This window comes from Arachis ipaensis, chromosome B4 (genome assembly GCF_059453495.1).
Source record: "Arachis ipaensis isolate K30076 ecotype BB chromosome B4, ASM5945349v1, whole genome shotgun sequence".
Taxonomy (NCBI): domain Eukaryota; kingdom Viridiplantae; phylum Streptophyta; class Magnoliopsida; order Fabales; family Fabaceae; genus Arachis; species Arachis ipaensis.
The window spans coordinates 3691084-3708767 of record NC_142439.1 but is presented as its reverse complement, the minus strand read 5'-3'; the positions used below and the strand labels follow the sequence as shown (position 1 = coordinate 3708767).

The window sequence follows — 17684 nt, the reverse complement described above, 5'->3', positions numbered from 1 at the left end:
TGACTTTGTTATTGATGGATACGTATATATGAGAACAATAGGGGTCTGAAAGAGTTCATACTTTATATCAACAGACATAGATGAAAAATGCATTTTAGTAACAAAAAAACATGCATTCATAAGAACTCTATATAAGGGGAAAAAAAGGAACAACTGCACTAAACAAACTCCATCACTTTGCATAAAGATCTAGTGCTTGTCCTCCTTAGGACTCTCTTTTGGAGGCACCTTTGATTCCAATTCTTTTGCAGATTTTTGCATTTCCCTAAAAAAAGAATTGCAAGAACATATTACAATCTGAAAAATCAGTTAAATCTATGTATAATCGACGGAAAAAGTAACCATCGCCTACGTCGATGTTGCAATATAAGAAGAAAAATAACAAAATGAAGATATGTAAGTTTAGGTTTAAGGTTTAGGACAAGCATGCTTTAAAGTGCAATTCCAAATCACAAAAAAGCCATCAAATTATTTTCTAGTAGATTCATAACATATTAACATACATTTTGGCTTACTAATTTAATAACCAAATCAATAGTTCTAAGTTTATTTCTAGTAATACTTATTTAGAGGGCGAATGTCAGAGATTATGGGGTTCAAATCCTAGAAATAGCCTCTCTACACAAAAGAATAAGGCAACAAATATCTACTCTCCCTAAACCCACCAGATCAGAGTCCTACGCACCAAGTTCCCTTTACTTCTAATGGTAGTTGCTTAGGTGTTTTATTTGAAAAATAGTATTGATCCAATTCATTTATACTATGATACTTAACAGATTTCAGTCTTCGAAGCTGTTGTTTTTTGTCTTACTACCAATTAAACATGCAGTTTTCCATCAAGAGAAACACTCAGATCAAATCCTTCTCAAAATGGGAAAGCAGTGGCTCTAAAATCCATTAAAAATGCATTACAGGGAAATCTCTTTCCCGTTGTATATAGGGCTAACTACACGAATCAAACAACACCATTGTACTATATCATAAACAAGTAACAATCCCAAAGAGAGAAAAACAAAAAGGTTAAAGGAACATATTTCTAACACTGCTAGCACATCATCAAAATCTAAGACCCTTAGGCATGATTACTTAGGATAAACGACACCAATTCTTTCTAGTGTAGCGATCCAGGTTCTAGCATGTCATGACCAATGCTAGCCGCCAGGCGCTACTACACGACTTTCCCTAGAGACTTCAGACCCTATATTAAATATATACATATGAGCCTGTAGCGCTAGTCGAGATCGCGTGTCAGATATATAGATATAACAAAATAGATAATAGTTAAATAGATAATATATACATGAAGCATAGAAAATACAGAAAACATAGTAATATCATACATATATGCCCGAAGGCTCATTTAGTACATCATAATTCACACCAAGTTACGTCGTTGCTTATTCATGAAAATATTTACAGACTCCATATTTATACTAACAGGCCTCGACTCACAAGAGTCACTGTAGTCTGAGACCTATTCTAACTTGTTTATATATGTATTTACAAAAGCACCTAGCCCTCTAAAAGTCTATACAAAGCGAGGGAAAAGACAACTACTACCACTGCTACTATTATAACTACTGCTGGTCATTGATCCCTGGTAGCTGAAGAAACACGGAAGTGCTGTGTGAAAGTAAAAGAAGTCGCTCTGACCCTTCAGTAATTCTACTGCTGCTCGCTAGTCCCAAGACTGAAAACTCAAAGAAGATCTCGCCAGTTTGCATCTGGGGAATGGGGAAGTAAGGGGTGAGAACCTAAGGTTTCCAGCAGGGTACTACACAAGAAAACCTAAGGGGTTCCGCAGCCTAAGTCTAAGACTTCGCGCAGTTAGGTCAGTAAGTCACACAAACAAGTACAAGCACAAGTATATAGCAGAATAGTAACCAAGCACAAAATACAAGAAGCCGAGACAAAATACAAACACAGGTACAAGTAAGCAATCACAAACATAGAGAACGCAGCAACCAAGTATGATGCATGCCTGGTCCTATGCAGGCCATGAGCTCATGCGTCGGTTGACTACTCGCAACCCGACGTTACCTAGGAACTAGTCCTAGATATGGTTTCCCGATTGCGTCCGTCCGTGCATAGGTGTCGATGTGGTTAAGAATACTACCAGTCCATGACACAGGCAATTGTCACAAAGCTTGACGCCATAATATACGCACAAAGGGGAAACAGATTTTTAGCAGTCAGTGGGTAATACCCGCCTCTAAACAATCTCAAGCACCTTGGGCTTTACAGTTTTTTTTCCGCGGCACATCTCAATAAACTTTATCTCTATGGGACATCTCTGCCCTTCTTTTTAAATAAAATTTGTGTCCGGTCCTTTCTTAAAATATCTCAGCCTTGTCACATATTTTACCATTTTGTCCTTGAAATTTTTGTACACTTTCAATTTTACCCTTTCTGTATATAACTTCGTTTTTTTCTAGTTTTCTTTAGGCTTTTAGTGACGCTTTCACCACTAGTGTTATTACTTCACCATTTTACCCTCATATTTTTTTTTCTAATAGACCTTTTCTCCTTCATTGAGTTAGTTAATTATTTTTAATTTGACTTTATGCCTAAAATTACTAATATGCCCTTAAGTACTCTAGTTTTACCGTTTAACCTTATTTAGTGTCAAAATATTATCAAGTTAATCCTAATATTTTTCTTTGACCAAATTATTCATAATATTTTTAATTAATGCCAACTCTATACTTAGGAACCTAAAAGATCATTTTACCCTTTATTAATTTATTTACTTATTCTAGTTACCACTTTTTACCGTTTTACTTCTAACTTTTACTAAAATTTTTATTTAGACCCGAAACTTTATTATAATTATAATTTTGACCCAATTAATTTATATAATTACTATTTTACCCCTAATGATACTAAGTTTATAATTTTATTTATTTTTTATTTAAATTATATTTTTAACTCTCTTTTTACCTAAAAATGACCATAATACCCTTTTTACTTTACACCTTTGTTCCATAGGATTAAAATCAGTTTTCTAACCTCTTTTTGACCCTTACACACGTGACTTTCATGATCATTTAGTGGTTGGATTTTCAGGGGTGCAGTTTTTCATTTTTATCCATTTTTAAGGCTTGAAACTTAAACCCAAGTGCTCTATTAATTTTTTACTGTCTCATACATTTTTCAGAGGCAAATAGCTTCATATATCACTCAAATAACAGTCTAAAAATAGAGAAGCATCACTGAATTTTCAGAATTAAAAATCAAGCACAAAATCACCACAAAGTGGCTCATATAAGCACCGAAAACAAGCACGACTATACTCTAACTAATCCTAACCCTTATTTTTTATTGAATTCAGTTCTTAAACCTTTCACATACTAGAAAACGTTCACACAAGGGTAGAAGCACAGATGGTGATGGTGCAGTTTTGTTTTTGGCCGAAAGTGTCGCAAAAACGTCGAAATTCAACCACTTTGAGCTCGAATTTCTCTAACTCCTTAGGCGTGCTCCATGGGTGCTTCGAGATGAGTTCTCTGTACATAGAGGAGAGTAAGAATTCATTATGGCTACTGTTTTTAAAATAGAAAAGGAAAAGAGGAAGAACAACGGTTTACCTAGCCAAAATTTCAGTATAAACGCAATGATTAGCGAAAACGGGCAACAGTTTGTGCTTGTATGGTTTAAGTCCTTGAAGAACACATGAAGAACAATGGAAGAAGAGTTGAAATAGTGACTGGGGCGTAGAGAACAAGTTTAAGAATTTTCTGTCTTTCTCTCTCAAGAATTCGGTTAAAAGAGTGTAAAAATGTGTAAAGTATTTTTTGAATTTTGTGGCAAATGCTTCCTTAATAAAAAATCAAAGTCTTGCTGAATTTATGATGGTAAGAATTTTCTGTCTTTCTCTCTCAAGAATTCGGTTAAAAGAGTGTAAAAATGTGTAAAGTATTTTTTGAATTTTGTGGCAAATGCTTCCTTAATAAAAAATCAAAGTCTTGCTGAATTTATGATGGTAAAAGGGGCTGAAATTTTCGTGGTCAAGGGCTGGGCTTCAATGAATAAGGAGCGTGAAAACGAAGAAGCTTAGTCAGCGCTTACATGTCGAGCTTATCGCAACTAACCGCAGTTAGTTACTCGAGGTTAAATGCACAACAAAGAGGGGTGAAGGGCTAAGATAGTCTCGGCCCAAAGGCTGAGAAGGAGAGACAAGTTACTTGGGTGGCAAGTAAGAAGATTTGGGATCTCTAGGAGTCGTTTGCGTAATACTAGTCAGAAATTCGGTTCGGAATAAATTTTACCGTGTGGTAAAATAATTAATGGCTAAGATTTATTCTTAAAGAAATAAATCATAAATGAATGGCTAATATTAATCTTGGGACACAATTACCAAGGTAGAAATTATTTTTACCACTAGTTTCGAAATTTTCGGTTACAAGAGTTTTTCTCGGCGCACGCAAAACTGTCACTAAAAGTGAATTTCCGGCTCAAAAAGTCTCTAGTGAGAAAATAAACCAATGGTAATCTAATATCTATTATTTACTAGTCAAACTTGACTTAGGAAAAATTAATTACTCTCGTAAAGTCAATTTTGACTATATTAATGGCTTTTTTCTTTTTAATTTTTATTTTTTTCTCTCTTTTTTCTTTTTTTTTTTACCATTGGGCCAGCCTCACTATTTCTTATTGGGCCATGGTTTGAAATTTCACAAAATAAATTTGGAAATAGCCAGAAAAATCTGTTTATCGAAAACCAGGTTCTTACATCTAGCTTTCTCAATATAAGCAGTTTTTTACATAAAGTAGTTAGCTAAGCAAAAGTGAGCTGATTACTAGACAAACCTCACCTGCAAGGTCGGATTTCAAAACCGCCATTCCTTCACTACTCCAGGTCAAAGCTTAGCCTTCTCCACGTAATGTTTTTTAGGAGAGAAATTCCTTTAAAGGAAATGTAATGTGACCAATATTTTTTCTTGTATATTTGCCTTATCGACCCAATACTAACATTAATAATAGAATACAACGTTGTATTGAAAATTAACATAATGTATAGTTTTTTCCTCTATGAAAGGATGATAGAACTTCACTCTCTACAATCAAATATAAGCTAACTTTGAACACAAAATAACATAATCCATAAACATAAGCTTCCAAGTTCAGAATTCCAATATCCAACCAATCACTCTATGTTATCCAAATTCCACTCCTAAACTGTAAACCCTAACACCCCCTCCCCCAAAACAAAAAAACCAAAAAACAAAAAATTTCAACAACAAAACCATCAACCGAAAATCTAAAAACAGAAGCAACTTAGAACACAAGATCAAAACTTGACGAGAATAAACAAGTACCCAGATGGAAATCAGAGAGAAAATGGAAAAAAGGGACTCACTTGGAAGAAGCAGCGGTTTCTTCTTCGAGCCAGTTACGGATGTGCTTAACGTTGCACCTGAATATGTTGGCAGATTGCTTCACGTCGCTCCTTAGAAGAAGCACCACCGCACTCACACCAGCCACCGTAAGCACGAAATTCGTCAAACCTATAATAATAGCGAAGGATTTCACTACCCCGGAGAAAAAAAAATACTTTTTTATGATGTTTATGCTACTGCTGCTGCTGCTACTTGCAGTGCAGTGAGGAGAAAAAATCAAAATAGTGTTTTTTTTTTATCCTTCATTTTGACCTTGCCGCAAAGTATTTTTCTAGAGCTTTCCAGATTTCATGTGCATAGATGTATTCTACTACCTTGTTGACGAACATTTCATCCATGCACGAGAGCATCCACGCCGCTAAGCATTCATCATGTTGCTCCCACACTTCAAATTCGGGTGACAATTTTCTGATTGCTTGATCTGCTTCTGAATTGTATTTCCTTGGAATTGCTTCTTTGTTAAGGTGATTTTGTAACTTATTAGCTTTGATGCACGCTAATGCTTGCCTTTTTCACGCTTTGAAATTGTGTTCGTCTAGTTTAATCGTAGCTGAAAAATTTGCGATTGACGCCATTGTTAAACTTGTTGGAGCTTGAGTGGCAGCGACGGGTATGGGGTGATCCATGGATCAGAACGTGAGCTCTGATACCATGTGAGGTATCAGTAAAGAAAGGTTAGAGAGAGAGAGAGAGAGAGAGAGAGAGAGAGAGAGAGAGAGAGATTCTTTTGTTGAATTGAAAATTGAATTTTACAAGTGATAGAGAATGTATTTTATATAGTCTGCTTCATTTACATGTTGAGTGGCTGAAATCAGCCAAAAATTCATCCAATGTTGTTGGTGGCAAGATTTGCAAAGATTGTGACACATTTTGAAATTTATGAGAAAGAATATCCTCTAAATTAGTCTCATATTGAAGTTGATTAATCTAATTCTCAACCTCAGCAAGATCATTCCAATTAATCAGATTACCATCTTCATCGATTTGATTTGTGGAATCCACAATAACACTCTTTTCTTTAGAACTCATAACCCCAAGTTGATTTGTAGTTGAACAATCTAGAAACACATTAACTTGGCTACTAGAATTCAAGATCACCTCATTATTGTTTGCCACAAGATGAGTAACATTTGGATCTCAGAATTAGAATTTTGAGTTTGATATACCAAATTATCATGATCAAGAACACAATTATGATTAGGAATGTTGTTCATAAAATTGAGTTGACTTTGACTTTGGTCAATATTAAAATTGTTACCATTATCTTGATTACCCTCCTCCTCCATGTGAATTCTTTTTTTACAAGTTATCTTGATTACCCTCCCAAATTGTTCTACAGACTTTCAGGTTCCATCCTAACTTGGTAGCTAGCAATGTATTGATAACACAAAACAAATTAAACAATGTAACACTATCAAAAGAAATTTATCTCGATCTAGTTTTTGTGCAAAAAGAAGAGATTCCACTTGGCTTATGTTGTTTAACACACACGTTTAATTTTACTGAGTATATGATTTTCCAAATTTCATAGTGATGAAGAACAAGACCAAGAAGTGGTTTTGTTTTGAAACAGGTTATTAGGTTGTATGAATATGGTTAAACTCATCTTTTTTGGGGAGTTTTTGAATCTTTGATACTATGATAATTCTATGATTTGACTATTATGTGTCTATTAATTTAATTGATGTGTTCTGAGATATGAGATATGTTTAATGTAAAATTATCATTTCAAGACAACAAAGATAATTCGAATTTATTTCTTTTTTATATTTTGATTAAAAGATTGTTTTTGTTTTCATTCTTTAGAATAAATTCTAAAGTTGTTTTTAATATTTAAATTATTATATTTTAATATTTAATATTTTAAAATTATTTTAATATTGTTCTATTGTTAATAATTTATTAACAGAATTAATAATAGGATAATATTTGAATAATTTTAAAATATTAAAAATTTAAATAAGACAAAAATATTGAAGATAAAAATAATATATTATTTGTTAAAAAATTATCAAATTAAGTAAAATAAAAATAAATTTTAATAAAAAGTTAAAATTATTAAAGAAAAAAAATTAAAAGATATCGATTTTGTCTCTAATATTTTTATCCTATTTAAGTTCTTTAGGTAGAATATAAGAATCTAATTTTCTGTAATAATTTTTTAGATTTTTTCGCCACTAGAATTCACAAAATTCAAGAATTGTTTTAACCGGGTAAACCTATATCAAAAATAAAAAATAAAGTACAAAATTTTTTAATAAATTTTTATTTTTTATATAAGACGAAAAAGTACTTCTTGATGATATTTAATTACTAGATCCAAAATCAACTTTTAACTTTACTAAAATATTTTAGAATTGAGATAACATATAATACAAATGTAATTTATATTGATATAATTATTTCTTTGATCTAAAAAAATAAAAATAAATAATCAAATAATTATTATTTTTTATAATTAACCTCCAAAATTAATTTTTAACCACAAATTTCTTCTCACTCTTATCTCTAATATACATTCATCCCTCCTTTCCCATTATTTATCATCTCACCACATGTAAATTAACCTAAGGATGTGGACATGTATAACATGAAATAAAAATTAATAACATTCAGCTTTTATCCAAATTCATCTCTTACTTCCACGGTTCTCTCTCTTTTTATTTTACCCACATGTTAAATGTTTTTTTTCTTGGAAAACAAGGAAGAGAGAAAGGATAATAATGAAAGATAAAATTAAAATAAATTAAACATCAAGAATATTTTTAAAATTTTTGAAAAATTATTAAGAACAAAAAATAATTTTATCTTATTTATTAATTATGTAATACTTCAAGAAGCCTTGGAAGGAAAGATATTTACTTATCCTCTAATAAAATTGTGAAAGAATAGGAAAATAAAAGAATTGTGAAAGAAAAAGATGAAGAAATTTTATTGATTATTGATTGAATGAATTGTAAACTATGAAGGTAAAACTAAGTATATATAGAGTATTGGCCTATGAAAGATAAAATTAGATAAAGATAAGATATAGATAAAGATAAAGATAACTATAAGATAAGATAAAGACTAAATTATAATTTAATTTGTGTATTCTGTTGGGCTGAATTTGTGGGCCGTGAGACGTCTTTATTGTTGTCATGGGCTAAGGTGGAAGAGTGGTTTAATACGCCCCCGCAAGCTGGAGGATGAAAGATGTCAAGAACACTAAGCTTATTCAGATTAAGATGGAAGGGTTGAGGAGACAAAGGCTTGGTGAAGATGTCAGCTAGTTGCCCAGAAGAGGGAATTGGGAGAAGTTTCATCACTCCAGCTTGAGCTTTTTGTCGAACCAAGTGACAATCAACCTCTAAATGTTTGGTCCGTTCATGAAAAACCGGGTTAGCAGCAATATGAAGAGCACTCTGATTATCACAATATAAAACTGGTGGGCGAATAGGAGAGATGCGTAAAAATTGTAACACATTTATTATCCATTGAAGTTCACAAGTTGTGTTGGCAAGTGCACGATATTCTGCTTCCGTGGAAGAGCGGGCAACGGTAGTTTGTTTCTTGGTCTTCCAAGAGACTAAAGAACTGCCTAAGAAGAAACAATAACCTGTTAAAGATCGCCGAGTGTCAGGACATCCGGCCCAATCAGAGTCACTGAAGCCGAGAAGCTGAATTTCTGATTCCCTTGGAAAGAAAAGTCCTTTGCCGGGACTAGTTTTCAGATATCGTAACACATGCTTGGCAGCTTGAAGATGAGATTCAGTAGGAGATGCCATGAATTGACTTAATTGTTGAGTAGCATACATGATGTCCGGTCGAGTAGTGGTGAGATAGATAAGACGGCCAACCAAACGACGATATACAAAAGGGTCGGATAGCAAGGGACTTTGGTCTTGATATAGTCTTGTGGTACTATCCATTGGAACAGAGGCAGGTTTAGCACCTAATAAACCAGAATCCTCCAAAAGATCAAGACAATATTTTCTCTGAGATAAGCAAATTCCCTTCTCTGATTGAGCAACTTCAATACCCAAAAAATATTTTAATGGGCCCAAGTCTTTAATTCGGAAGTGTTGGTGTAAAATAGACTTGATGGCAGCAAGTTCAGAAATAGAATTACCAGTGAGAACAATGTCGTCAACATAGACTAAAAGGATAGAAATTTGATCACCAATGAATTTGACAAATAAACTATAATCAGATGAGGTCTGCTGATATCCATGAGATAGCAAAAGATGAGAAAGTTTGTCATACCACATACGACTAGATTGTCGTAAACCATACAGTGACTTTAGTAGCTTACAGCATTGATTCGGTTGAGGAGATATAAATCCGGGTGGCAGAGTCATATAAACATCCTCAGAAAGATCCCCATGTAAGAAAGCATTATTGACATCCAACTGATGTATAGGCCAATGCTTCATAGAGGCCAATGCCAAAACTAATCTGATAGTGGCAGGCTTGACAACAGGGGAGAAAGTTTCCAAGAAATCAACACCTTCAGTTTGAGTGAACCCTTTAGCCACAAGGCGTGCTTTATATCGATCAACTGAACCATCAGGCTTGCGTTTGATGCGATAGACCCATTTACAGCCAACCGGCTTAACCCCTGTAGGGCAATCAACAAGACGCCAAGTTTTGTTCAGCTCAAGAGCATCCAACTCATCTTTCATAGCACTACGCCAATTAGAGTGTTGATTGGCGTCCTTAAAAGACTTTGGCTCAACGTCAGAATGTAGAGATAAAAGAAACTTTTTATGTGAAGATGAAAGAGAAGAAAAAGACATGACTGAAGATAAAGGATACTTGCACTTTGAGGGAGATTGATTTATAGAGATGAGAGAGGAATTACACAAGTAATCAGAGAGATATGCTGGAGGTCGGTGAGGCCGGTCGGAATGACGAGGATGGGGTTGCTCAGGTGGTGAAGAAGGTGACGGGGGATGAGAAGGTGATGGTGGGCTGGTGTCTAGTGTTGAAAGGGATTCGGTGGTCATGGGTTCAACTTGGTTAGGAAACGATAATGAGGAAGAAGGAGAGGTTGTTGGAGAAAATAAAGAACTAGGTGGAGTTGGGTCAATGGGTATAGGTGAGGGTTCAACTGGAAGACTAACTGAATCTTGTTTTTGAGAAGGTGTGTTTGGCAATGTTGGGCTAAGTGTCTGGAATTGGACATTTTTTGTGACTAAGGGCAAGATCTTTTCATAAAAAATTACGTTTCTAGAAATCTCAATTCTTTTATCTTCTAAAACATAAACAATATACCCTTTAAAACCAGATTGAAAGCCAATAAATACAGCCTTTTTGGCTCTTGGATCAAATTTTGATCTATTTGCCATTTGGGTAGAAACAAAACATAAGCATCCAAAAACTTTAATGTCATGATAATTTGGTGGAAGATTGAGTAAAATCTCAAATGGTGTTTTAAAATTAATTGCGGATGATGGAACTCTATTAAGTAAATAAACAGCATGTCTAACAGCATAAGACCAAAAAGATGATGGTAAATTAGATTGAAACATAAGAGCACGAGCTATATTCAAAATATGTTGATGCTTGCGTTCTACCCTTCCATTTTGTTGAGGAGTTTCAACACAACTACGTTGATGAATAATGCCCTTTGAAGCATAAAAATCAGGTAAAATAAATTCTGGTCCATTATCAGAACGAATAGTTTTGACTTTGGAGTTGAATTGTGTTTCAATTAAAGTAATAAAATTTTTTATTTGATTCTGTACTTCTCCTTTTGATTTTAATAAAGTAACCCATGTAAAGCGGCTAAAATCATCAACAATAGTAAAAAAATATTTATGATTATGAATAGAATTTTGTCGAAACGGACCCCAAATATCAAAGTGTAATAAATCAAAACTTGCATTGGCTTTGTTAAAACTTTGAGAAAAAGAAAGTTTCTTTTGTTTAGAAAGATGACAAATGTCACAAGCCTCGTCATGATGCATAGAGATAAAAGGAAATTGTTTATGTAAATGATTAAGTCTTTGCCCAGAAAGGTGTCCTAAACGAAAATGCCATATATTGGAAGGTGTAATGGGTGGAGATTGGATGGAATTTATGGAGTGTGTAGTGGATGAATTTTTACCGAAATTAGGTTCAAAGACATATAATCCCTCTCTCATTCTGGCCAAATCAATTGTCCCCAAATTGTTGCTCTGTAGAGTGCAAGAAGAAGATGAAAAAGTGAGTTCACATATGAGTGCTGAAGTAATTTTTGAAACAGAGATAATATTAAAGTTGAAATGAGGTAAATAAAGAACATCATGAAGAACCAAGGATGGTGAAAATTGAACGATGCCTTTATAAGAAACAGTAGTTCGAGAACCATTTGGTAAATGAACAATAATAGGAGAAATTTGTGTGTAAGAAATAAACCAAGACAAATTTGATGCAATGTGATCTGTGGCACCAGAATCAATGATCCAAGTATTTAAGAATGAATCTCGATTTGAAGAATTGTTAACAGTAGAAAAGGTATTGAAAGAACAAAGATAATGAGTAGTTGGACTTGGCAGAAGCTCAAGTTGGTTTGAAGGACGAGCTTCTTCATTGAAAGGAAGTGCCATGAAAGAAAAGTGTTGGGCTGACGAAAGGTCCAAAAGAGACTCCGGATGAAGTTGCTGGTGTGCCCTTTCTCCTTGATCCATGGATGTCAGCAGAGCTCAAGAGGAGCTCTGATACCATAATAAAATTGTGAAAGAATAGGAAAATAAAAGAATTGTGAAAGAAAAAGATGAAGAAATTTTATTGATTATTGATTGAATGAATTGTAAACTATGAAGGTAAAACTAAGTATATATAGAGTATTGGCCTATGAAAGATAAAATTAGATAAAGATAAGATATAGATAAAGATAAAGATAACTATAAGATAAGATAAAGACTAAATTATAATTTAATTTGTGTATTCTGTTGGGCTGAATTTGTGGGCCGTGAGACGTCTTTATTGTTGTCATGGGCTAAGGTGGAAGAGTGGTTTAATATCCTCAGTTCCCTAATACAAGATTCAATAACCCATAGTATATGTACGTGCATGTAAATGGAATTGATGTTCAAATTATGAATTTATGATTCATTTTCTAATAATGTAGCTCTGTGCCTGTATTATTGGTAAAAGATAAAAAATTAATAATTTTTTTCCAATAATTATTAGTAAACCTTTATTTTATTTCTCTTAACTACTTCAATCCCTTAAAAGTTGTTTATCCATTTATTATTTCACTCACAGATTCTTAGTTATTCTCTCTATTTTATATTAAAACAATCATTAAATTTAATTAAAAATATAAATTAAAAAAAAAACAAAAATATTCCTAATTTTATTTTTCATACTAATTTTTAGCATTCGAACTTTCTCTTTTTATTTAATAATAGAGAATATATATAATAAGTTAACTTCTTGAAATTAAAAAACAACACTTAATTTACAAAAAAAAAAAATACTTAATATAAAACAGAAGGAGTTTGTTCCTCGACAAAACCGTTATTATTAATTTTTCGCATTTGTGCTGCCCAAGAATTATTGACTCCACTACTTTTGATTTTGCTTCTTCTCTTCAGCCCAGATAGTTGTGACTCCCACCGAGTTTTCCATTCATTTCTTTGTTCCATAACCTGATTGCGAAACACTCATTATAATTAGCATGCAATGGAACAGAAGTATCTGGATCTCATTGTTGTTTCAATGATTTTGTGAAAGGAAAAAAAAAATTAAAGTAGTTAAAATTTTAATTATATGCCTACTAATTAAGAAATTTAAAATTAAATATTGATTGTAAAATTATTATCAAAATAATCTTATTTAATATCTAATTTATATTGTTAATTTATTTTCTATTGTTTATATATTATTGTGATTGATAATTTTTTTTTGGTGACTATTGTGATTGATAATTTGATATTGAATTTGGATCCTCTAAATTTTGAATTTTATTTAAAAAAAATTATAATTTATCTCTATTTATTTTATAGGTGAAACTAAAAAAATATATAAAAAAATTTAATAATAAAAAATTTTACTTTATCATTTAAAGTTAAAATAAAAATTTAAAATTTAAAAGATTCAAATTCTTTAATATTGTGTGAGGAATGCTGTGGACAGTAAGCAACAGATGTGTTATATATTTTAGATTTAAATATTGTGTTAGTTTTTGTAATTTTGTCAAATTTATAATTAATTTTTTATATTTTTTAATTAAATATTTAAATTATTTTTTATTTTATAATTAAATTTTTATAAATATAAAATATATTAAAATTAACAAAATATTGTTTATAAATTAAAAATATTTATAATTAATAATATAATTAAATTTGACTATATATTTTTCAAAAAAAATATTTTATCTATATTTAAACTAATTTATTCATATGTTATTTTAGAGAATATTATTGGTATTTTTTTAAAATTAATTTATCTAAAATATAAATTTAAAATATAGGAAGGTGCTTTTCGAAATTATAATTTGATATTTGTTGACATGGTTTTAATGCACAACTTTCCCGAATATCACTTATGATGCTTTTATTACTATAAATTCCAGAGTTGCTCTCGTGCAAGAAAACCAAAGCATATTAAACGCCACCTTAATTAATAAGAAAGTCAAAGGAGCCAACAGATTTTATGATTTTTAGTCATTAATTAGCCATCAATAATATTTTTAATGATGTAAAATTATATCTAATTATATAGAATTATTCAATTTTCTTTTAATAATTAAGTACGGACTAAAATTTAACAAAAATGCTGCCACTAGCACTCCTCATAATTAATTAGTTAACTTCCATAGCCATACGGAACATGAAGATAATATTTATTTTTGAACATTGTGGATATTAATTAGAACATTTTTTTTAATATTTAAATGATCTAGCTTATATAATCTATTGGTACAAAACATTTTATAATACAATTTAATCATTAATTATTCTATTAGCATTTAGTAAAGTTATTTTATTCAATCAGGTATCGTCTTAAAAATCATATAAATACAAATATCTTACTAGATAACATTATAAATCCTTCTTTACATTTTATATTTGTTGATATTAACCATGAAACCATATTTAATAAATTCTTTTACAATTAATAACTAAAATAAGTTTACTTAATATATACTAAAAAATACTCATTTATTTTAACGGAAAAAAATAACTAATTTAATATTTTAGAATATTTTTGGAATTTATCAAGAAACCAATATGAAAAGCTAAAAAACATGCATGCCAGCGTCTACTAAGTAACAAAAAAAAAAACACAAAAGTAACAAAAAAAAAAAAACACGTTACACGTATAACACGAAAAGAAAAAACGAACTTGAACTCAATATTCATTCATTATCAATTTATCATTGACACTGAAGTAGGTGTTACTGTGTTACTCCTTAGTACTTAGTAGTGGTGCAGTCTTCTTTTTTATTTAAGAAGAATAACATTTTTCTTAGAAGTTTTAAAATTTACTAAGTTCTTTTTTTCTCAATTATTTTCTACAATTATTGACACTAATACTCATGTTTTTGCTCGTTAAGTATGTATATAATAAATATTTTAATAAATAACATTATATTTAAATAAGTTTAATTTTAATAATTCAAAATAGTTAAAGTAAACTAATTATATTTGTTTTTTAAATAATTATTTTTAGTCTAGAACATAAAAAATAATAATTTTTTATATAATATAAAATTATTTTATATTTAATGTTATTTTAATATACGTAAATAATTATCTAAAAAATTAAATATAATTGTACGATAGTATACAAATATCAAAATTAAACTTTGTAATATATCAAAATTATATTATAAAAAATATTATTTGTACACTAAAATCAGTCACTAATTGTGTATAAATATATGTGTAGTTTAATTTATTTTTAATATGTATTTATATTCTAATATGTATTTTATACTGAAAATTGACTTTAGCGACTGATTTTGATGTACAAGTAACGTAACTCTTGAATTATACTTAAATTTTGAAAATAGTTAATGTAAATACCGTGTAACAGTGAGGGTGGGGATGTTGACGGTGGAAGCTGGTGGCGCGGCGGTGGCCGAAGCGAGAGGAGAAGGGGAACTTGACGGCCATAGCCATATCTCTATCATAGAGCTCTCTCATTGTGGGATCAGAGAGAGTCTCGTAGGCCTGCTGCACACGAATAAACCTCCTTGTGTACTCTTCAGCCCGACCCGGTGGCGACACGTCCGGATGGAACTTCCTCGCAAGCTTCTTGTACGCCTGCTTCAATTCCGCCACCGCCACCCACTCCGGCACGCCAAGAACCTCGTACAAGCTCGCATTCGCTTCCTCCGTCGCCACCGCTAACGCATCGAACGACGACGTAGAAGCATTTGCTCTGATGCTCAGTCGCAGCGCGGGTCGGGTCGGATTGTTAATAATGTCGGGTTTGGGTGAGTAGTAGTGGGTTGTTGTTTTGGATGGGAATGGGAAAATTGTTTTGGGTGGCGATGTTAAGCGGTGATGGTGATAAGAACTAGGAAGGGCAGAGGAGCACATTTTGATTTCTGGTTGAGAGTTTGTATGTATGTGATAATGCATGTATGGGTGTGTATCTGTTTTCGTTTTCTCGTCCTCAATTTATAACGTTTAGAGGATAGTTCAGTGTGTTGAGTGGGAGTGTGTGTTCAGTGCATTTGATATAAAAATTGGTTTTTGCTTCTTCTTTGTTACAGCATACGTCATCCATTTTGGCATTATTTATACGTATATCATCAGCACGTACGAGGGCTAAAGTAAAAAATTGAATTCTCATTTTCCACCATTACAAATTTGGTGAGAATTCAGCTGGAGTCAATTTAACGTGAAGTTGATAATGTTAGTGTTGCAAGTATGAGAAGTGTTAAAGTTAGTCTCACATTAAAGAAAGTAAGGAAGAGTGAGGAGTTTATAAGATGAGAAATCCATTAACTTGACACCTTAAGATTTTGAGTTTGGATGTGGTATCTTCTCATCTTATATTCTTTCACTTGATTTCTCCCCGAATTTTCTCCGGTGGTCGAAAGCTCCCCACAATTTTCCCAACAGATAGTTATCGTTAGATAAAAATTTAGTCAAATTAATTAAATTATCTAATAACTTTTGATTATTAACTTTACGTAAAGTTAACTCCACTTGAGTTTTCACTTAAAAATTTAAATTTTAATTTTGTAAAATATAATTCTACACATTTAATTTTTTTTAATAAAATCTAATTAAATTAGTTTATTATAATAAAATTAATTATAATTAATATTATTTTAAATTTTATTATTTAATTTAATTAGATTTAGTTCATAAAAAAATTTAATACTAAAAGTGTAAAGCATAATAGTGCTGATGTTTTTTCTTTTATTAAAATTTGATTATATTACTATAATACGTTTTATTGATTTGATGTAAAATATTTGATTATTCTTTTATAAAATATTTGGTTATTTTTATGGTTAATTATTTTGCAAAACGATATATCAAATAATATATATTTTTTGGGGAGTGTTCAAATAATATGTATTGGCTGGCTAATTTTTTTTTTTTGTTTATAGAATATTTTGCAAATAAATTGAGGGGATAAATATTACAAAATAGGAAGAAAAAATGCCTAAAGAACTTGCATGCTATTGTCTGTTTCAAATTTTGACACCTTTTTGTTCATAGTTGCCAGCAATAAATCAGTGATTGATCGACAAAATTTAAAATTAAAATTTAAAAGATATATTTTTATTAATATTTTAAAAATAATTAAATTTTAATAAACTATAATCAATAAATTATAATTTAATTATTATTAAATAATTATATAAAATTTTAAATTTTTTTGTAATAAATTTTTTTATTTTATTTTTATATTAAATTAATTATTTTTAATTTTAGTTCAATTAATTTAAAATCTGGTTCACTGTTTTTTTTTTTATTGAATTAATCGGTCCAGTCCGACCCGGTTCACACAAAAGCATGCATGATATTGTTGCTTCCAGATGTGTTTTTTGGGCTTCTAGATGTTTTTGTGTAGGACAATGAATAATGAAATTTCAAGTTTTCAATTTCAACTACTCTTTGACCCATTTGACAGCCTTTATTAGTTTCTTATGCACTTTCTTCATGCTGTCGTTAATAATAATAATAATAATAATATGTTTAATATTTTGATAAAAATTATTGATGATTATAATTATAAAATATAGTTCATTTAAATATATTAAAAATATTTACCAAAATAAAGAGTAATTTCAAACTTATTCCTATTAAATAATTCATATATCCATCAAATCAAAAGTAATTC

At 30.9% G+C, this 17684-nt stretch overlaps 2 protein-coding genes and 1 pseudogene across 2 annotated transcripts; all 3 read right to left on the bottom strand.

Annotated features, from left to right (window-relative positions):
* Window positions 1–114: 114 nt before the first annotated feature.
* On the bottom strand, window positions 115–6025 carry LOC107635853 (uncharacterized). The gene is made up of 3 exons (XM_088484281.1): window positions 5983–6025; window positions 5360–5507; window positions 115–265 (listed from the first exon to the last, which is right to left on the bottom strand). The coding sequence occupies exons 1-3, from the start codon at window positions 6023–6025 to the stop codon at window positions 190–192; spliced, it is 267 nt and encodes an 88-aa protein (XP_088340407.1). The 3' UTR covers window positions 115–189.
* Window positions 6026–6185: 160 nt separating this feature from the next.
* LOC148566504 (uncharacterized) lies at window positions 6186–8074 on the bottom strand (annotated as a pseudogene).
* Window positions 8075–12739: 4665 nt separating this feature from the next.
* Window positions 12740–15993, bottom strand: LOC107637510 (chaperone protein dnaJ 20, chloroplastic). Its single transcript, XM_088483734.1, has 2 exons — window positions 15404–15993; window positions 12740–13018 (listed from the first exon to the last, which is right to left on the bottom strand). Exons 1-2 carry the CDS (start codon window positions 15962–15964, stop codon window positions 12848–12850), a joined length of 732 nt encoding a protein of 243 aa, XP_088339860.1. The 5' UTR covers window positions 15965–15993; the 3' UTR covers window positions 12740–12847.
* Window positions 15994–17684: the final 1691 nt, after the last annotated feature.

What these genes read in the sequence shown, in the direction of transcription:
- LOC107635853 (XM_088484281.1), bottom strand. Translation starts at nt 6,025, where the DNA reads ATGGATCACCCCATACCCGTCGCTGCCACTCAAGCTCCAACAA. An exon ending in TGCCACTCAAGCTCCAACAA is followed by an intron (nt 5,508 to 5,982) that starts GTTTAACAATGG and finishes CTATTATTATAG; the next exon opens with GTTTGACGAATTTCGTGCTT. An exon ending in GAAACCGCTGCTTCTTCCAA is followed by an intron (nt 266 to 5,359) that starts GTGAGTCCCTTT and finishes TTCTTTTTTTAG; the next exon opens with GGAAATGCAAAAATCTGCAA.
- LOC107637510 (XM_088483734.1), bottom strand. Translation starts at nt 15,964, where the DNA reads ATGCATTATCACATACATACAAACTCTCAACCAGAAATCAAAATGTGC. An exon ending in CCCACCCTCACTGTTACACG is followed by an intron (nt 13,019 to 15,403) that starts GTATTTACATTA and finishes TTTCGCAATCAG; the next exon opens with GTTATGGAACAAAGAAATGA.